Consider the following 15,244-nt stretch of genomic DNA (forward strand, 5'->3'; position numbering starts at 1 on the left):
GTCGTGAAACATGCCTCTATCGGGGACAGATATGTTATATTGAGATCAATCGGTCCCGAAGTTATGCTCATCACCGTCCGCGTCGGCGTGATTTGGATATTGTTGAGGACGGAGGAGTTCAATCCTGCGGGGCTACCTGCGTCCCCTAGCCATATGTAGGTAATATCGTTGTCGACGCGTATATGACCAGCCCATCCGAGAATGGCCTCAGAGAATAGGCGGGGTCAGCATCTGCTAGTTTTGATGGTGGAGAGTGATGCTCACGTTGTTCCAGAAGACAGGCCAAATCCTTGGTGCGAGAGGAGCTCCGGAACCGACACGCAGGTTCGTCGTGTTCATCCAGCTGCTGAGATATGGACTACGCACAGCGAGTGGGACCCACGAGGTCCATAGGGTGTCACTGAGCTGTGCCTGCGCGACGAGGGTCAGAATAGACAAGACAAATATCAGGTAGCATGGGTAGAATTTTGGTAGCATTGAAAACGTGAGTCGTTGCAGATTATTCGAGAGCTCCTGGGAGCCTTCGGTGAAGAGTGGACGGAGAGAGACGTACGAGGAACTAACCAACACGTCGCACCAGAGATATATACGGTACGGCTCTGCCAACATCACAGTAACTCAACCATCTTCGTTCCCATCGACGCAAGCCTGTACAATGATAGATGTGACGGCGGGGAACAGTGTTGGCTGACCGTGCTTTATCCTCGTGGGACGTGCAGTATAGCAACATGATGCAGCATGCCAAAGTGCTGACGAGATTGATGTGCCCCGAACAATAATGATGGCGCATCAAACGTTGCTATATATGGACGAGTCGCCCGCTCCGGGAATGGGTGCTCTGTGCAACTACACCTGACGGTCTCAACTCCCTAAGTCCTTCTTTCTACTAGTCGATGCACCACCGCTCGTTAGAATTCTCTGTAGAGAATGCTGCCTAAAACACTGGTTTTTGGCTCAAAGCGCGCGGTGTCATTCATTCGCTCTCATAAATGTTGGAGCCAGGGAGCACAGTGAAGGAGTACGGCAGTATGCGCAGGGAGTAGGTGTGTTAGAAAGCTGCCGTAAGTACGAATGGTCACTGACTGCCGGAGGCAGGAAGATCTATAACAGTAACCCCGATTAATCGACACGGCCGCGTATCAGGCGACGAAGATCACCGCAAAAGTCCAAGATTGAAATTCGCACTCACGCTGCACTGAGAACCGGCTGTAAATGCGATTATTGACTAGAATATCTTCCAAAAGCCTAAGAGTTCGAGGCATAGAACGGGCTGGAGCAGCTCTAACGCCACAAAGCCCGGTGATCCGGAACATGCCGCGGGGAGTTCAGGCTGCCTCACCCAGCCACTCGAAGCCAGCCTTGAATCACAATAACGGCAGATTTGCCATCAATGGTTTGCTTGCAAAGTACAGCCCTCCTCCATGCCGAGCCAAAAAGCCTCCGCCGCTTACCGACGATATTCGTGTATGGACATATCGCCATATTCCCGCATGCTTCCTAGGGGGTCTTCTTTAGCGTGTGCACGAGAAGCGAGGACAAATGCTGCACCACTAGCTCAAGCAAGCGATCCTCTTGAGGTCCTGTTTGGTATAGCTGCGTCTTTGGTGCGGGTGAGTGCAATATTTCCTCACACCTTGACTCTCCCATTCACATCTCGTGCGACTTGCAATGAGCTCGCGCAGCACCGGAAGGTGCCCGTGGTGTAAGAAGGGGACTCGACTGGCACTCCGGTAGGCCTACATATAGGCTAGGTCAGCTAGCGTGAACTTCAATGCAACTTAGCCTACCTTCTCAATACCGTTCTCTGTGCTGTGCTCGTCCTAGGTCATCATGGAGGCGAAGGAGATCAAGTATATCGAGGCCATGCTCCCTTATGCACCTTCTCAGCCCGCCCCTCCGTCGACGCCCTCCACAAGAGGGGCGATATGGCGAGAGCGTATCCAGTAAGTCCTCTGACTCTTTGTCATCCGTACGGGATTGTGACCGATCTCTTATAGCAATTTCTCGTGGCAGTGGCACGTCATTGTGATGGCCACCGGCGTGTGCTCGTCTTTGTTGCACAACTTCCCGTATCAAAACGGCACCAATGCGCTGAAAATTGCTGCGCTTTCGCTCTTCCTTTCTGACCTCGTGTTATTTGCCCTTCTGTGTGTCTGGGCCATTACACGATGCACGATGTTCCCAAAGGTATTTCAGTCATGTCAGCTGCTTTAATCCAGCTTTGATTACTTAACTCGAAACGCTTGTAGGACAGCGCACTCATGTGGACTGACCCAGCGACGAGCTTGTTCATCGGGTTCTTCACGAATGGTGCAGCAACGCTCATAAATGCTGCTCTCGTGAGTTATATATCATCCGTGTTAGATGTCGCACTGACTCTAGTCTCTTGCATAGTCCGTGAACACAGACTGGGGAACAGGAGACAAAGCTCTTCTTTATACTCTCTGGGGACTTTGGTGGCTCGACTGCGTCCTCGCATGCATCATCGCGTTCGGTCTCGTCTACGTCATGATCGGACAGAAATACACCGATCTCTCCAAGCTCCGACCGGTATGGATGGTCCCAATCATCACGCTCATCAGCATGTCGGCATCAGGGGGCCTGTTCGCCCGCTCATTACTTCCGCATTCCCACCTGATGGCTATCCTGTCCGCCTCCGTGTCGGCCACCATGCTCGCGATCGGCCTGTCGTTCACCATGATGCTTACCACCGCCTTCCTGCTGCGCCTCTTCCTCCATGGACCTCTCGACGCGACGGTCGTGCTTACCACGTTTACAACACTCACTCCGCTTGGACAGGGCGGCTTCTCGATGTTGATAAGCGGCAAAAATATCGCGGATATCCTCGCGCAGCCCCCTGCGCCCGCTCCCAGTTCCCAGCTCGCCGGCGCCGTCGTCTATTCGATCTGCATCTGCGGCGCGTATGTCCTATGGAGCATGGGCCTCGCGTGGATCGCGATCGCCTGCTTCTCGATATGCAGGCGTGCGAGAGACCTGCCGCAATTCAGTATCACACACTGGTGCATCGTCGTGCCAAATGGTGTCTTCGCTTCGCTCTCCCTCCAGCTCGGCGTCGCACTCGACAGCGGATTCTTCAGGGTTTTCGGCGCCGTGTGGACGTGCATAGTGCTCCTCCTCTGGATAATCATGTTCTGCAGGAGCGTTGTGGCAATCTGGGATGGGTCAATGTTTAACAAGCCCGGCTCGGCCGCTGCCAAGCCAGCGATGCAAGGCGAGGCCGCTGACAACAAGCTCGACGAAGGTGGTCCAGCACATATCGAGGTGTTGCCCAGCTTGAAGCCGAGTGACGTTGAGTCTGTAATAGAGACTCTTTGTCCTTCTGAGGACGACTCGCCCAAGAACGACAGCGTGGTCTGAGACAGCTGCCGTTTCCTCGCACCCTTATCTTCTTCTAATTTGCTGCCGATTTAATATGGTATTTATCGTTAATATTCACTGTATCATATTTCTATGACTTTGACTGTCGACTCTTGATGTTGTATCGATAGCGACTTCTCCGGACACCTCTATATAGGGACTATGTAGCTATATATATATGTATATTCACACGTATTCTTCCTTCTAGGATAACAGTAGGATAATATACTCACATTCGTTGCCGAGCGATCTCGACCAGCCCAGTTGGTCTGGAATGAGAACGTGTAATCATAGCGACGACGCGGCTTGGATCTGGCTTCCTCCCCGACTACTATTCTGCTTGCTTTTGATCACCCGGTTGGTGAGAGCCGCCAGCCGGGCAGCCTTTACACCGTACACAGCGTCGATTGTATCGAGGAGGAGGCATCTAGATTAGCCTGGAGTCAATGAATGCTACGCTTTTTGAATATATGCACTGCTTACCTGTATTTTTCCCCTTCATATACGACGGTAAAATGTGCCGAGGACTGTCAGTATCACTAGTGATCAACAATCAAACAACCCGACTTATATCGTCAAGCTGCGTGTTCTACTAAGCGAACAGTTTTCAGCTCGGAGCTGTGTCACTTGTCTAAAACGTGCCTGGAAAGACCGTCAGTTGAGTTTCGCAATGATATGCGTGACTTGTACCTTGAAGCTTTACAGCCAAACTTTCGACAATTCTCCACGAGGTGCAGTGCCTCTGGCAAGCACGGTAGACGTGTTTCACGGATGCGGATCCATGAGCCGTATGGTTTGCAGAATGAACAGGGCGCCCTCTCTCTTTTTTACCTCCAATAACCCAAAGGGTCTTCGATATGGTTGAACCATGTTGGTGGTATCGCCAGCCTGAGGTGTCCTAGATCGAGCCAGGTGCCCGGTCGACTGGCACTCTCACATTCACGCGCCGCGGCATTCGCATAACCGTTTTCCCAAGTAAGGTCTAGTGGTCAGACGGCTGAGTTGCCCAGACAATTCTATTGGGGCAGCACGGACTGATGTCGGCAGAGTCACGGTGCTGGGGGGAATGTGACTGTTCTCGGAGGAGTCTAGGGTCGACTAATACCAATAAAATTGAAAGCAGAGGAGAGTGGGGACATTGAGACTGCAGTGGTTGTATTTCTGGAATGTGCTTATGGCATAGCACGTACTCAACCCTCCATGCATAGCGGTTGGGCATGGCGGCAAGACTTACCGGAAGATCTGCAATTGCATCTATAAGATCCTCCTCGCGCTTTCTTTGCGGAACTTTCCTCGTGCGCGATGACGCAACAGCTGTACTGATTCCGGATAATTAACGTTGCAGGTTGCACAGTGAGTCTGAATGCCGGAAGATTTCGCAATCGCGGCGTGCTGATGTTCATCGAGCTGGAATCGTGCGTGCTCGTAGTCCGTGGAGGTCGCATAGCATGTGCTTTGCAGACGTCAGGACACATTAAAGCCAGAGCCCTTAAGTTGAGTAGAGTAGGAAATGTGGACGCGGAGAGGAATGAGCGAGGCAGATGGCCAACGATCTAATCTTATCAGGCGCTGTAGCACCAGGCGCTCTCCTGATAAACTCTGCACACTCCTCTGAGGCTCTGGTCTTCCAATGGCCAGGGCCAGCCATTCCAGCGCATCGAGTACCACGACAGGTGTCCAGGCCCACCGCTGCTAAGTTAACCCGCCGCAAAACTAGTCTCTGGCAAATCTTTCAGTCGTATCAATGCGCCAACTGGCGGTGCAATAGAGTGTAATGAAGCCTAGCAGCACGGCAGCCTGGCTTACTGTTCATATTAATGGTTTGCATGAGCAGCCTTCTGCCATGCGGAGTGACAACAAGTCTTCATTCACTGCTGACAATGATTCTGTAGACGTTGCCCGGTGCTGCTCCCTGGAGAGTCGTCCGAGTGCCCAGCGGCGTATGCACTGGATACCAGGGGGAATGCTACTCCGGGAGCCTAGAAGCCAACCGTATTCTTGCATCCTTGACATTGGTCCAGATGAGTTCAATATCTCCCTATACCTCGACTTTCACGTTCCTGTTCCGCGTGACTTGCAACGAGGCTAGACTATCTCGTGCAGTGCTAGCGGACGCCCCGGATGGCGCAGAAGTAGAACTTAGGCTGCGAGGTTCTTGCAAAGCTCGCAGCAAGTCCTTATAACTTCGCCTTCAGGAAGCTCAGGATGCAACCTGGCCTGCTTTCCCAGCATTGCTCTCGGTTCTGCGTTCATACTGGAACATCATGGAGGCGAAGGAGATCGCGTATGTCGATGTCACACTTCCCTTCACACCTCCTCATCCTGCCCCTCCACCTAGGCCTTATACCAGAAAGACGAAATGGCGAGAGCGTATCCAGTAAGTCGTACACCTTCTGTCGTCTGTACGGGGCCGTGAATTAATCTCTCTTGCAGCAACTTCTCGTGGCACTGGCACATCAGTGTGATGGCTACTGGCGTGTGCTCGTCTCTGCTACACAACTTTCCGTATCAACCTCACAACAACGCACTCAAAATCGCTGCCCTCTCGCTTTTCCTGTTCGACTTCGTGTTTTTTATCCTCCTGGGCATCTGGGCCGTTGCGCGCTGCATGATATCTCCAGAGGTATTGAGTTGTGTCTTCCCTATCCAGCTGTGATTGCTCATTGTGAACATGTGCAGGATCGCGGACTCATGTGGACCGACCCGGCGACAAGCTTGTTCATTGGATTTTTCGCGAATGGCGCGGCACAGCTCATAAACGCAGCCCTCGTTAGTAACCCGTCGTGTGTATTAAAATCGCGCTGACTCTAGTTTAGTCTGTAAACAGCGATTGGGGAACGGGAAGCAAAGTCCTCCTTTATACGCTTTGGGGGCTTTGGTGGCTCGACTGCGCACTCTCCTGTTTCATTACTTTGGGGCTTGTCCACCTCATGATCGGGCAGAAACCTCACGACCTCGCTGAGGTCCGTCCAGTGTGGATGATCCCAATCATCACGCTCGTCGGCATGTCAGTGACAGGAGGCCTGTTCGCCCGCTCATTACTTCCGCATTCCCGCATCATGGCTGTTTTGACCATCTCTGCATCGTTCACCATGCTCGCGATCGGCCTGTCGTTCACCATGATGCTTACCACCGCCTTCCTACTGCGCCTATACACCTACGGCCCTCTCAACGCGACGGTCGTGCTGAGCACGTTCACGACGGTCACTCCGCTTGGGCAAGGCGGCTACTCGATGTTGCTCAACGGCAAAGTGGCCGCAGAGCTCTTCCCCATCGCGCCCGGTTCGGTCTCGCCGCTCGGCGGCGGAGCCGTCTATTCGTTCTGCGCCTGCGGCGCATACATGATGTGGAGCATGGGCCTCGCGTGGATCGCGGTCTCCTGCTGCTCGATCTACACGTGCGCGCGGGACCTTCCGCGGTTCAGCATCACGCACTGGTGCATTGTCGTCCCGAACGCCGTCTTCGCCGCGCTCTCGCTCCAGCTTGGCGTAGCGCTCGACAGCGGGTTCTTTCGAGTGTTCGGCGCCGTGTGGACGGGCGCAGCGCTCTCCCTCTGGGTAGCCACATTCATCAGGACCGTCATGGCGATCTGGGACGGGTCGGCATTCGACAAGTCGGGGTTGACTCCCGCCAAGTCAGTGGGGGATGGGGTAGAAGATAAGGCCGGCGATGATAGGCTCGAGCGCGCTGATCCGTCGCCTATCCAAGTACTTCCTCCTTTGGGATCGAACGATGCCGAGTCTATGGCGGAGACTCTTTGTTTTCCAGAGGGTGCTCTCCCAAGCAATGACAGCCCGGTTTGAGGTAGATGCCGTTTCTTTATTGCTAATATTGAAGTTTTATGGCCCTGGTGGCTGGCCCTTAGATCTTTGTAGTCATAGGGACTAGAGATTACTCAGGACGCGCATCTGCAGAGGGACTATGCAGCTAGATAATCTTATGTATACTTACAAGACGCTATATGCATATTCTGAATGCTCGTCGAGCGCATTGCCTTCTCTTCACTGCCGCAAGTCACCACCGTTGTAGCGAGACAACACGATCACGACCGACATAGATTCCAAAACAGTGATGATCAAGATCTGGGCAGACACTGACCAATTCTAAGTACAATACATACTATAATAATACAGTCGCGCGATATTTCTGGATACAATCGAGTAGCAAAGCACAATTATCGCGTAAGCTATCCGGAGCTACGCATTCTAGTAGGGTAAGCCAGGTAAGAGTAATGTAAAGATGTAACCACAATTGAGATCTTCTTAACCCCCGGCAGCCGCACGCTTGGCACAATAAACTGTATCGGGGAACGCCCTGGCGTTGAGGAGTAAAAATGGATGCAGAGAGCGATGTCGCGTCGCGGATAAATAGTGGAAAGCGCGTGGCTGCTCAGTCGAGCGACCAGGTCACGCCGTAGATGCGACCGACATCCTCGTTCGCGAGCTGCGAGAAGGCTGTAGGCGAGAAGTCAAGGTCCCACTCCGCACAACCGACGCAGCGGTCCGTGATGGTGAAGCTGACAGATTTTCCGTCGTCTATAGGAGCGAGGGGTGTGAGCATACAGTCCAGAAGTGTGACAGTGCATGTGAGGCTTACAATTGGCGGTGGCGCTCTTGCCGCAGATAGGATTGGAGTTCGAGTTACCGCCGCCGTAACCAGGGAAGTTGTCGAACAAAGTGTGCGACACGGCAGCAATGTAGTCGGTATCGCTGTTGGTAATGCCACAAGCACCAAGTCCGGTCTCATAGTATGTACCTAGGCAAGAAAGATCAACTTACGTCCGACGATGCTACGCACTCGCGGTGGACTTACCATCACCACTGTGGGTGCCAGAAGGGTCAACAGAGCGCTTCTCAGAGGGAATAGTGACAGCAGAAGCTGCAAGAGCCATGATGGCGACAGCAAAGATTTTAGCAAACATGGTGAGAAGCAGTGGTTCGGGGTGTATTGGGTGCGGGTGCTGGGAGTGGGACGAGCGGAGGCTCTGAGACAAGCGGCGTCAAGAGAGGGCGATGAGAGAGCGAAGGCCGAGGCAATTGTCTAGCGTGAGCCGGTTTTCAAACGTTGCTCGGACGTGAGGGTCATTGACGTGCATGCGACAGCTCTTATATCCCGCGAGACCATGAGCGCTTGGCGCTGCCGACGCCACAAGACTCGAAGCGAATTTCATCGGGGCGATCGAGTCGGAGGTGGGCACAGGAAAATTCAACGTCCATGTTTATCAAGAAGGGGAGGACCCTCGTTGTTTTATTAGCCAAGTTTCATGCAAAAATTCCTTGAAGAAAAAATAAATTACTGCAGCCGAAAAGGACTTGGGCCAGTCGATCCGATCTCAGGTCGCTCTGAGACAAAAGCTCTCTTCAAGTTTTTGAACGCGTTTTTGGAGGCGGGACCGAGAAAAATCGAAAAAAAACTGTGGGCCTGAAAGATGATGATATAAGCCGGAGGCATCGGTGTCTGCTGAGTGCTGCATTCCGGCCTTCATGTGTACCGGCGTTTCCATAGAACCGGTCGTATAGTATACATTTTGACGGCAAACTCGCAGAGAAATATAGTGTCCCTGAATTTTACAGCGAATCAAAGAAGAGCTGAGACCACCACGCCCGAAACGTACCCACACAGGCTGACGACCAATGACGTTGCAGGTCTCGATTCCTGCAGCGCCAGATATTGCTCTAGACCGACCGACGACAGTTTTGTTCAGAGCACTGTTTCTCTCTTCTGCAAAATAAATTGCCATAGTTAGGTCGAAGGCGCCTTGCGTCTGGAACAGGGTGCTGCCAGGAAATAGGAGGGCCTGCAGGCGCGTCGCGAGTACCAACCACATACAGTTAACGAACATACCCTCATTGCCTGGGCTCTACAAGCATAATAAACAGTCTTTTGGTTTTGCGAGCATACTGAAACGAATTCGAAGTTAGTACCGCCGCGCAGGCAGCTCGTCAGGAACGCTGGGCAATTGGCGCGTCCAACGTTTTGGTTACCCAAGCCAGATACGTTTAGCACAAAGTACAGCGGGATCGACCGCAGAGGACGGAATCGGAGGTATCAGGAGGGCGTGTCGGTAGCTGAAGCGAACAACGGCATTTATCCCGGATTCCCGGTCACCTGCCCTGCCCGACAGACGCGCAATTGGTGGCGTAGGCGCTTGTCAGCTGGTCCCCGCCCTCCGCTTTGATATTTCGGGTCGGATAGTCGTCTGAGACTGAGATGAGAGAAGTAGGGCGGGTTGGATGCGCCAGGTTTGCAACAAGAAGTTATGTTTTGCGTTAACGATGCATGCTTGCACTCTCATCCAAGGCCCGTGGCACTGGCAGACTCGCGCCCTGTGGAGCGGCGGCCGGGGCTCCGCGGACCTGCCTTTAGGGGACAGCTGAAACTCTGCTCGGAGTTAAGGCGGGCAATTACAAGATTTACGTGCATCGGTGCTGGGCGTTATAATGCGTAAGACTGCTCGAGCAGGCGTGTCGTCCGAAGATCCAGGCTTCCGGACCGAACGCCAAGAGCCTGCCTCGAGTCCTGTCTGACACACAAGGTCGAGTGGATTATATGTCTACCCAGTGTCAAAACTCGGCAGAGATACTGTAGCTATTACTAACTTACGCCTGTTGCAAGTTCAAGCTCAAGTTTGAAATATACTCTGGTTCTGCATGAATGGGGCAACTCGCCAATATCGGCAAGCCAGCGAAGCACTTACGTATACCCACTGCGCACCAATCTAGTACAGTGATTAAGCTGAGCTTTGTGTGAGACGGAACAATTAATTTAAGTATGGTATCGTATGACATGATGCAGTCTACACGAAACACCGGTGAAATCCGACCAGAACAGCCCGAGACGAGATCACTGCAATGATGGTAGTGAATTACGAATAAGATAATTGTGGGGGCAATGGAATACATTAACGAGATTAGTCCGTCCTTCAGAGAAGAAAAATAAGCAACAGAACAGAGCTTAACAGACATGTTGCATGCCGTTGAAGCGGAAGAGCGACAGCAAGTCGAGATGTGCGACCCGCCGTTACGTTGTAAAAGGGTGAGCTCAGAGGCGGCGCAGTGACCTGCAAATAGTCAATGTTGCTCAGCTGTTGCCTCGATGACCTCCCGCTGCAGCCACCGCATGACAACCTCCTTGCCCGGCTCGCAGCCGTCCATCGTGCGCAGGATGTTCAGTACGCGTTGGCCGACCGCCGGCACACACTCCTCCGCGCGCGCAAAGCCTGACAGCCAACTAGTACGGTATGCGGCCTCAGATATACCGAGCATGCGGGAGATGGTACGGTCGGATGCTGGAGGGAAGACGTACGCCCTGAGCAGGATGGGGAGCGCAATGAGCACAGAAAGGTCGTCGGTGAGCGCGTCGAGTTCAGCTTCGAACGACGCGAGGTTGCCTGCATCGACCTTGTGAAAGTAGGTGAACTCGAGTAGGGCAACGAGTGCGCTCAAAGAGTCGAAGGCGTCCTGGACCGCCTCGCGTGCAAGCTCCTTACTGGGCCTTGGAATTGGGCTGAAGAGGTCATAGAGCGCCCTCGCATCGGTAACAACGCCGGGCACCTTGTTATTAGAGAGAGGCGAAGGAGGCCGAGAAGGTGGAAGCTTCAGCGTGAATCTGCTGGGAGGAGGAGTGGTCGGTGGCGTCGAGGTCGATCCGCGACGCTTATTGTCTTTGATTGCCTTTGGAGCACCCATTGGCGGAGAGCCAGGTGGTGTCGTCGAAGCAGCAGGCGAAGGGCGGTTGGACAACGCAACAAGGCCGCGCCAAACAAGCGTGATCGTGAAAGAGGCGAGGAAGTCCTCAGCAACCGAAGACGTGATGTAGCGACCGAGGACACGCGCATACACAGGCATCACATTCTGCAAATACGCGATGGTAGGGTGCACTGTCGCAGTCTTCGTGGCGCCCGGTCCCCTGACAGCGGGCGGCGGATGCTGTTCGAGTTCTTCGATGCGAGGCATCAAATCGTTCTTGATGCCGGCGACCAGCGGTTCGACGACACGCTTGATGGTAGTGACAAGGCTGTCTCGGATGCCCTTCAAACCATCACCACGCATCTCAGCATCCCGACCCAACCCCAATCCGTCGAAGGTTTCAAGTAACTCGCCCGCAAAGGTTGCGATTGCGAGCGCGTGGTGCTGGGTGGGATTCAGGTTGGGCGACTGCGGCGACGGAACGCTTGCAAAGGCTGGTGAGGCGATCAGGGGAAGGAGCTGGCCAGAGAGATTGGTGACGAGAACCGAGAGGGGGCGATGCAATGTGCGGATGACTGCACGGTAAAGGTGAGGATTCTCGCGGGTAGGCTTGATTTCACTGCGCGGAACGACGGTCAAAGTTAGCTGAGAAACAGACGCATAAAGCATTGCGACGCACGATGCAATTAATTCCCCTAATGCATGACCCCGTCCTGCAGGGATTGGCCGACGTCCACTTAGTAGCTCGGAGGGCACACCAGGGCCTGGCGGTTGGGCTACAGCCCTCGATATGGCCTCACTGAGCCGGAGACTGAGAACCTCCATGTAAGACCCATCGTGTATGAGCGCCGACGTTGAGTGAGTCATCGGGGAAGCAGTGCGCTTGAAGTTGGAGAGGGACAGCTTGGACATGGGGCGAGCTCGCTCGTTTGGCGTATCCGGGCGGGAGGTGGGGCCAGGGACCGGCGAAGTCGGCCGGCTGGCAGGGCGCAGGAACGCAGGGGTCTTGAGGGCGTACATCGTGCTCGTCTAGGTAGAGGCGAAGGATATACGCTCGAGTTGTCTATGTATAAGATGGTTCTACTGTTGCGCTAGGCGGAGACGGGCTTTATGTTCTCTGTGGGATGAGTGACGGAGCAGACGAGCTGGATCCGACTATTGCGAAGACGAAATTATCCCATAGGAAAGAGACAGGAGAGCGGGTGAAGAGATGAGGAGTTGCAAAAGTATAGCGGGCCCTAAGGGGGGCGGTCTGTGTCGACGAAGGGGAGAGCAATTGGTCCGAAGAGAATGTTGTTAATCTGTGGTCTGTGAGGGGCAAAGGCGGTCAGACGGCTGTTGCGACGTGGTCGCAGCGTGTGCGACGACGAGCTGGGGACGTACCGAATGAGCCAGCTGAATATCATAGAAAGTGGCGGGGGAGCGGTTTGGTTGTTGTCTGCTGAGCACGCGGGGCGGGGGAGAGAAAGGCGAACCCTTGCAGAAAGTTTTTGACCGACTCGGCGGGTATATACCGTCCCAGCTTTCCCACGCCTCTTCAGGCGCACACGATCTGCCCGCTTTCGGCTCGCTCTTGTTGCACACCAGCCGTCGCCCATTCTTTCGGCTTTCCCGCGTCCGTCGTACAACGTGTTCGTGTCTCCTAGAAATACATTCCCGTGCCTCGTTGTCCGCCTATCGATCGACCCGCGAGCGCCGCCTGCCCTGAGTACGGTTGCCTCTCGCCTTCCAGCAAGCCAAGCGCAGCTGAGACCAGCAAAGCCGGAGCCCGAAGATGAGACGAGTCACTCCTTGGGGAGTACAGCGGTGCACTTCCCATTCGCTGAGTCATTAAGGTTCCTCACGTAGCTCCAAGGAGCCGCTGGATATGCATATGCATGAATGCTAATTGGGCGGCCAGTGAGCCAATTCTGCCCTATGTCTCGGTAGCTGGCATCTCTCACGACGGCATAAAGGACGAGATTGCCCGCCCATCCCTACTCCGGGTAGCCTCAGCGGCTATCTATTACGCTGACCGCAAGGGCGAACTCGGTCGCTTCCCGCGGTTAGTGGCGGGCCCTCTCACACTATCCACCGATATAACTCCTAGGGGCGCACACCGTACGCATATACGTTATAGAATGCTGCTTGCGATATGACCTACCAATGGTGACCTTGTACGTATAGATGTCTGCCTAATGATCTGCAGTGCAGAGCTTGATAGACGTATACAAAGGAGCGCAGATGGCCAGGAAGACTCCGGGTTGACCCCATTAGACCTAGCAATGCTGCTGGTGACTTCATCGGTTGCATTGGCTGCGCTGTCGTCCCACTCGTCTTTCTTGGTACCCTGACCCTTGGTGGTTTCATATCGATCTTGCGATTCAGGAATGGCACTCTATTCTCTACATGTGAATATGCCTGACCCTTGCCTGACCCTTCATTTGCATTGGCTGCGCGGCTTCTGCATAAGCGCAACAGCAGCAGCTAGGCATGCGAGATCGTTATCTCGGTGACTAGTACGTACTGCGCCTGCCCCGAAGTTAAGAAGCTCACGGCGTTTCATTACGGCCTATTGCAAGATTATCGCAGCTCCACTCGGAATCGACCTCGCCGTGCAGAACCGGACCCGTGAGCATGGCCAGCGAAGTCCTTTCCTGTCGCTACAATGCTGCTTTTGCATGCTACGGGTGTAAAAAAATTACGTCGCCAATCTTCTTCGTCGTGTAGCATCCGCCAAGCACTTCTTCGTACCATACGGCCGGAGTGGAAACTACTACGGAATCACGATACGGATCTTTGTGCTTGAGTATCTCCGAACTTCGATGTGTCATCGTTCATGCACCTTCGACGTGGATACCGCTTGATACCGCCGCCGCCACATTAAGGGGAGCATCACAGGTCTTTCCATCCAACTTTCGACCCCGACCTAGTAGATCAAGCTACATGGTAAGCCGTGACAATAGATGCACTCCAAGACGTGTTTCATGCCCTATGCCTTGCGAAAAGACTAGGCATTTCACTCTCAGACCCATTGGTGACGTCGTGGGCCAAATGGCGCGGGCCTTGTCTCTGTAACTATCGAATGAAACAGATCCTTATATTACTGTACACATCTTCTATCCGAAAGCTACTTGAAACAGAGCGAACTAGACGACCGTCAAAGTGGGGCTTGTGCTCCTTGCCAACCACCAAAGGACCGTCGCGTGCACGCTTTGAGCCAAGACAGATCGAGACGCGGCTCGCGTCGGGCTTACATAAGCATGCCTGGTCCGTGCGCAGCGCGCAATAGTATATAAACTGCGCCCCGCCCACTGTGAATCCTTACCACTCTGGCCTTTTGGCTTAGATCAAGTGTAGTATCTGTTCTTAATAGTTTAACCACTATTATGAGGGCACCGCCCTCATTATTGGTTATCAAATTTTTGCCGCCCTTGTCCCTTGAGCTCTGCTTGCAACTCGGGGGCATGATGACCTTGCCACTGCAGTACCGGCTTGCGTCGTCGGGGGATCCCTCCTTTTTCCTTTGCTCTGTGTTTGCGGCGGGCCAGTTGGCTTGTTTTGCACACTGGGCAAAAGAATATGGAGTGTTTTGCACTTGTCCAATGTTGAAGCCTTTCTGTTATTTGGCTGTATTTTACTCAGTTTGGATATGGAAGTGGCCTGAGAACTCAGTGGAGGATGGTGAAGTCACCGACCGGCTTTGCTATTTCCAGAGTTACTATGATGGCACCCTGGTTTATAAAAATTGAGCAAATCTGCTTCTTGTAGCTTACCACAACCCCTCTTCGTGAGCGGTTTTGCATAAATCGATGTGCGCACACCTTGACTATGTATTCGCATTTTTGTTGTATTTTATTGAGGTCTTGCAAGAGCTGCGGATCGATTCCGGTGCGCAAAATGGGACCTGCTCCCTCGTTTATTAATTTCGTCACACTAGTGTCACACCAGATGCCGTCGAGTCGTGCTGCTGCCGAGAAGCCGAGCCGTCTTTCCAAGGTCGACCTTAAGTCACGTAGGCACACGCGAGAACATGTATACGGGGGACCTGGGGCCTGCCAGGTCCTCCCCGGTTTCCCATGCGCATTACTGACAGCTTCCAGTGGCACTGCTGAGCGTAGGATCGTTGCGACTTGCTGTCGAGAGCCCCTCGTTGCCTGCCGTGTCTGAGATCAGGCGGAGTGACAATTTCATCACAC

The 15,244-nt window shown here is 53.6% G+C and overlaps 6 protein-coding genes across 6 annotated transcripts; 2 read left to right on the forward strand and 4 right to left on the reverse strand.

Annotated features, from left to right (window-relative positions):
- Positions 1–14: 14 nt before the first annotated feature.
- Positions 15–450, reverse strand: PHACADRAFT_54337 (uncharacterized protein; the record flags this gene model as incomplete). The annotated part of the gene is made up of 2 exons (XM_007396877.1): positions 15–206; positions 265–450. Coding segments are annotated over 2 exons (378 nt in total), but the record flags the coding sequence as incomplete, so codon positions are not given.
- A 1,536-nt stretch (positions 451–1,986) lies between these two features.
- Positions 1,987–3,751, forward strand: PHACADRAFT_146002 (uncharacterized protein). The gene is made up of 3 exons (XM_007396878.1): positions 1,987–2,195; positions 2,255–2,339; positions 2,395–3,751. Exons 1-3 carry the CDS (start codon positions 2,029–2,031, stop codon positions 3,376–3,378), a joined length of 1,236 nt encoding a protein of 411 aa, XP_007396940.1. The 5' UTR covers positions 1,987–2,028; the 3' UTR covers positions 3,379–3,751.
- Positions 3,752–5,235: 1,484 nt separating this feature from the next.
- On the forward strand, positions 5,236–7,310 carry PHACADRAFT_257955 (uncharacterized protein). Its single transcript, XM_007396879.1, has 5 exons — positions 5,236–5,662; positions 5,717–5,755; positions 5,812–6,001; positions 6,058–6,147; positions 6,195–7,310. Exons 1-5 carry the CDS (start codon positions 5,643–5,645, stop codon positions 7,179–7,181), a joined length of 1,326 nt encoding a protein of 441 aa, XP_007396941.1. The 5' UTR covers positions 5,236–5,642; the 3' UTR covers positions 7,182–7,310.
- A 457-nt stretch (positions 7,311–7,767) lies between these two features.
- On the reverse strand, positions 7,768–8,299 carry PHACADRAFT_97638 (uncharacterized protein; the record flags this gene model as incomplete). The annotated part of the gene is made up of 3 exons (XM_007396880.1): positions 7,768–7,913; positions 7,975–8,133; positions 8,176–8,299. The coding sequence occupies 3 exons, from the start codon at positions 8,297–8,299 to the stop codon at positions 7,768–7,770; spliced, it is 429 nt and encodes a 142-aa protein (XP_007396942.1).
- Positions 8,300–8,710: 411 nt separating this feature from the next.
- Positions 8,711–9,205, reverse strand: PHACADRAFT_162631 (uncharacterized protein; the record flags this gene model as incomplete). The annotated part of the gene is made up of 1 exon (XM_007396881.1): positions 8,711–9,205. The coding sequence occupies one exon, from the start codon at positions 9,203–9,205 to the stop codon at positions 8,711–8,713; it is 495 nt and encodes a 164-aa protein (XP_007396943.1).
- A 920-nt stretch (positions 9,206–10,125) lies between these two features.
- On the reverse strand, positions 10,126–12,374 carry PHACADRAFT_257958 (uncharacterized protein). The gene is made up of 2 exons (XM_007396882.1): positions 11,746–12,374; positions 10,126–11,685 (listed from the first exon to the last, which is right to left on the reverse strand). The coding sequence occupies exons 1-2, from the start codon at positions 12,084–12,086 to the stop codon at positions 10,449–10,451; spliced, it is 1,578 nt and encodes a 525-aa protein (XP_007396944.1). The 5' UTR covers positions 12,087–12,374; the 3' UTR covers positions 10,126–10,448.
- Positions 12,375–15,244: the final 2,870 nt, after the last annotated feature.

Source organism: Phanerochaete carnosa (assembly GCF_000300595.1).
Source record: "Phanerochaete carnosa HHB-10118-sp unplaced genomic scaffold PHACAscaffold_6, whole genome shotgun sequence".
NCBI lineage: Eukaryota > Fungi > Basidiomycota > Agaricomycetes > Polyporales > Phanerochaetaceae > Phanerochaete > Phanerochaete carnosa.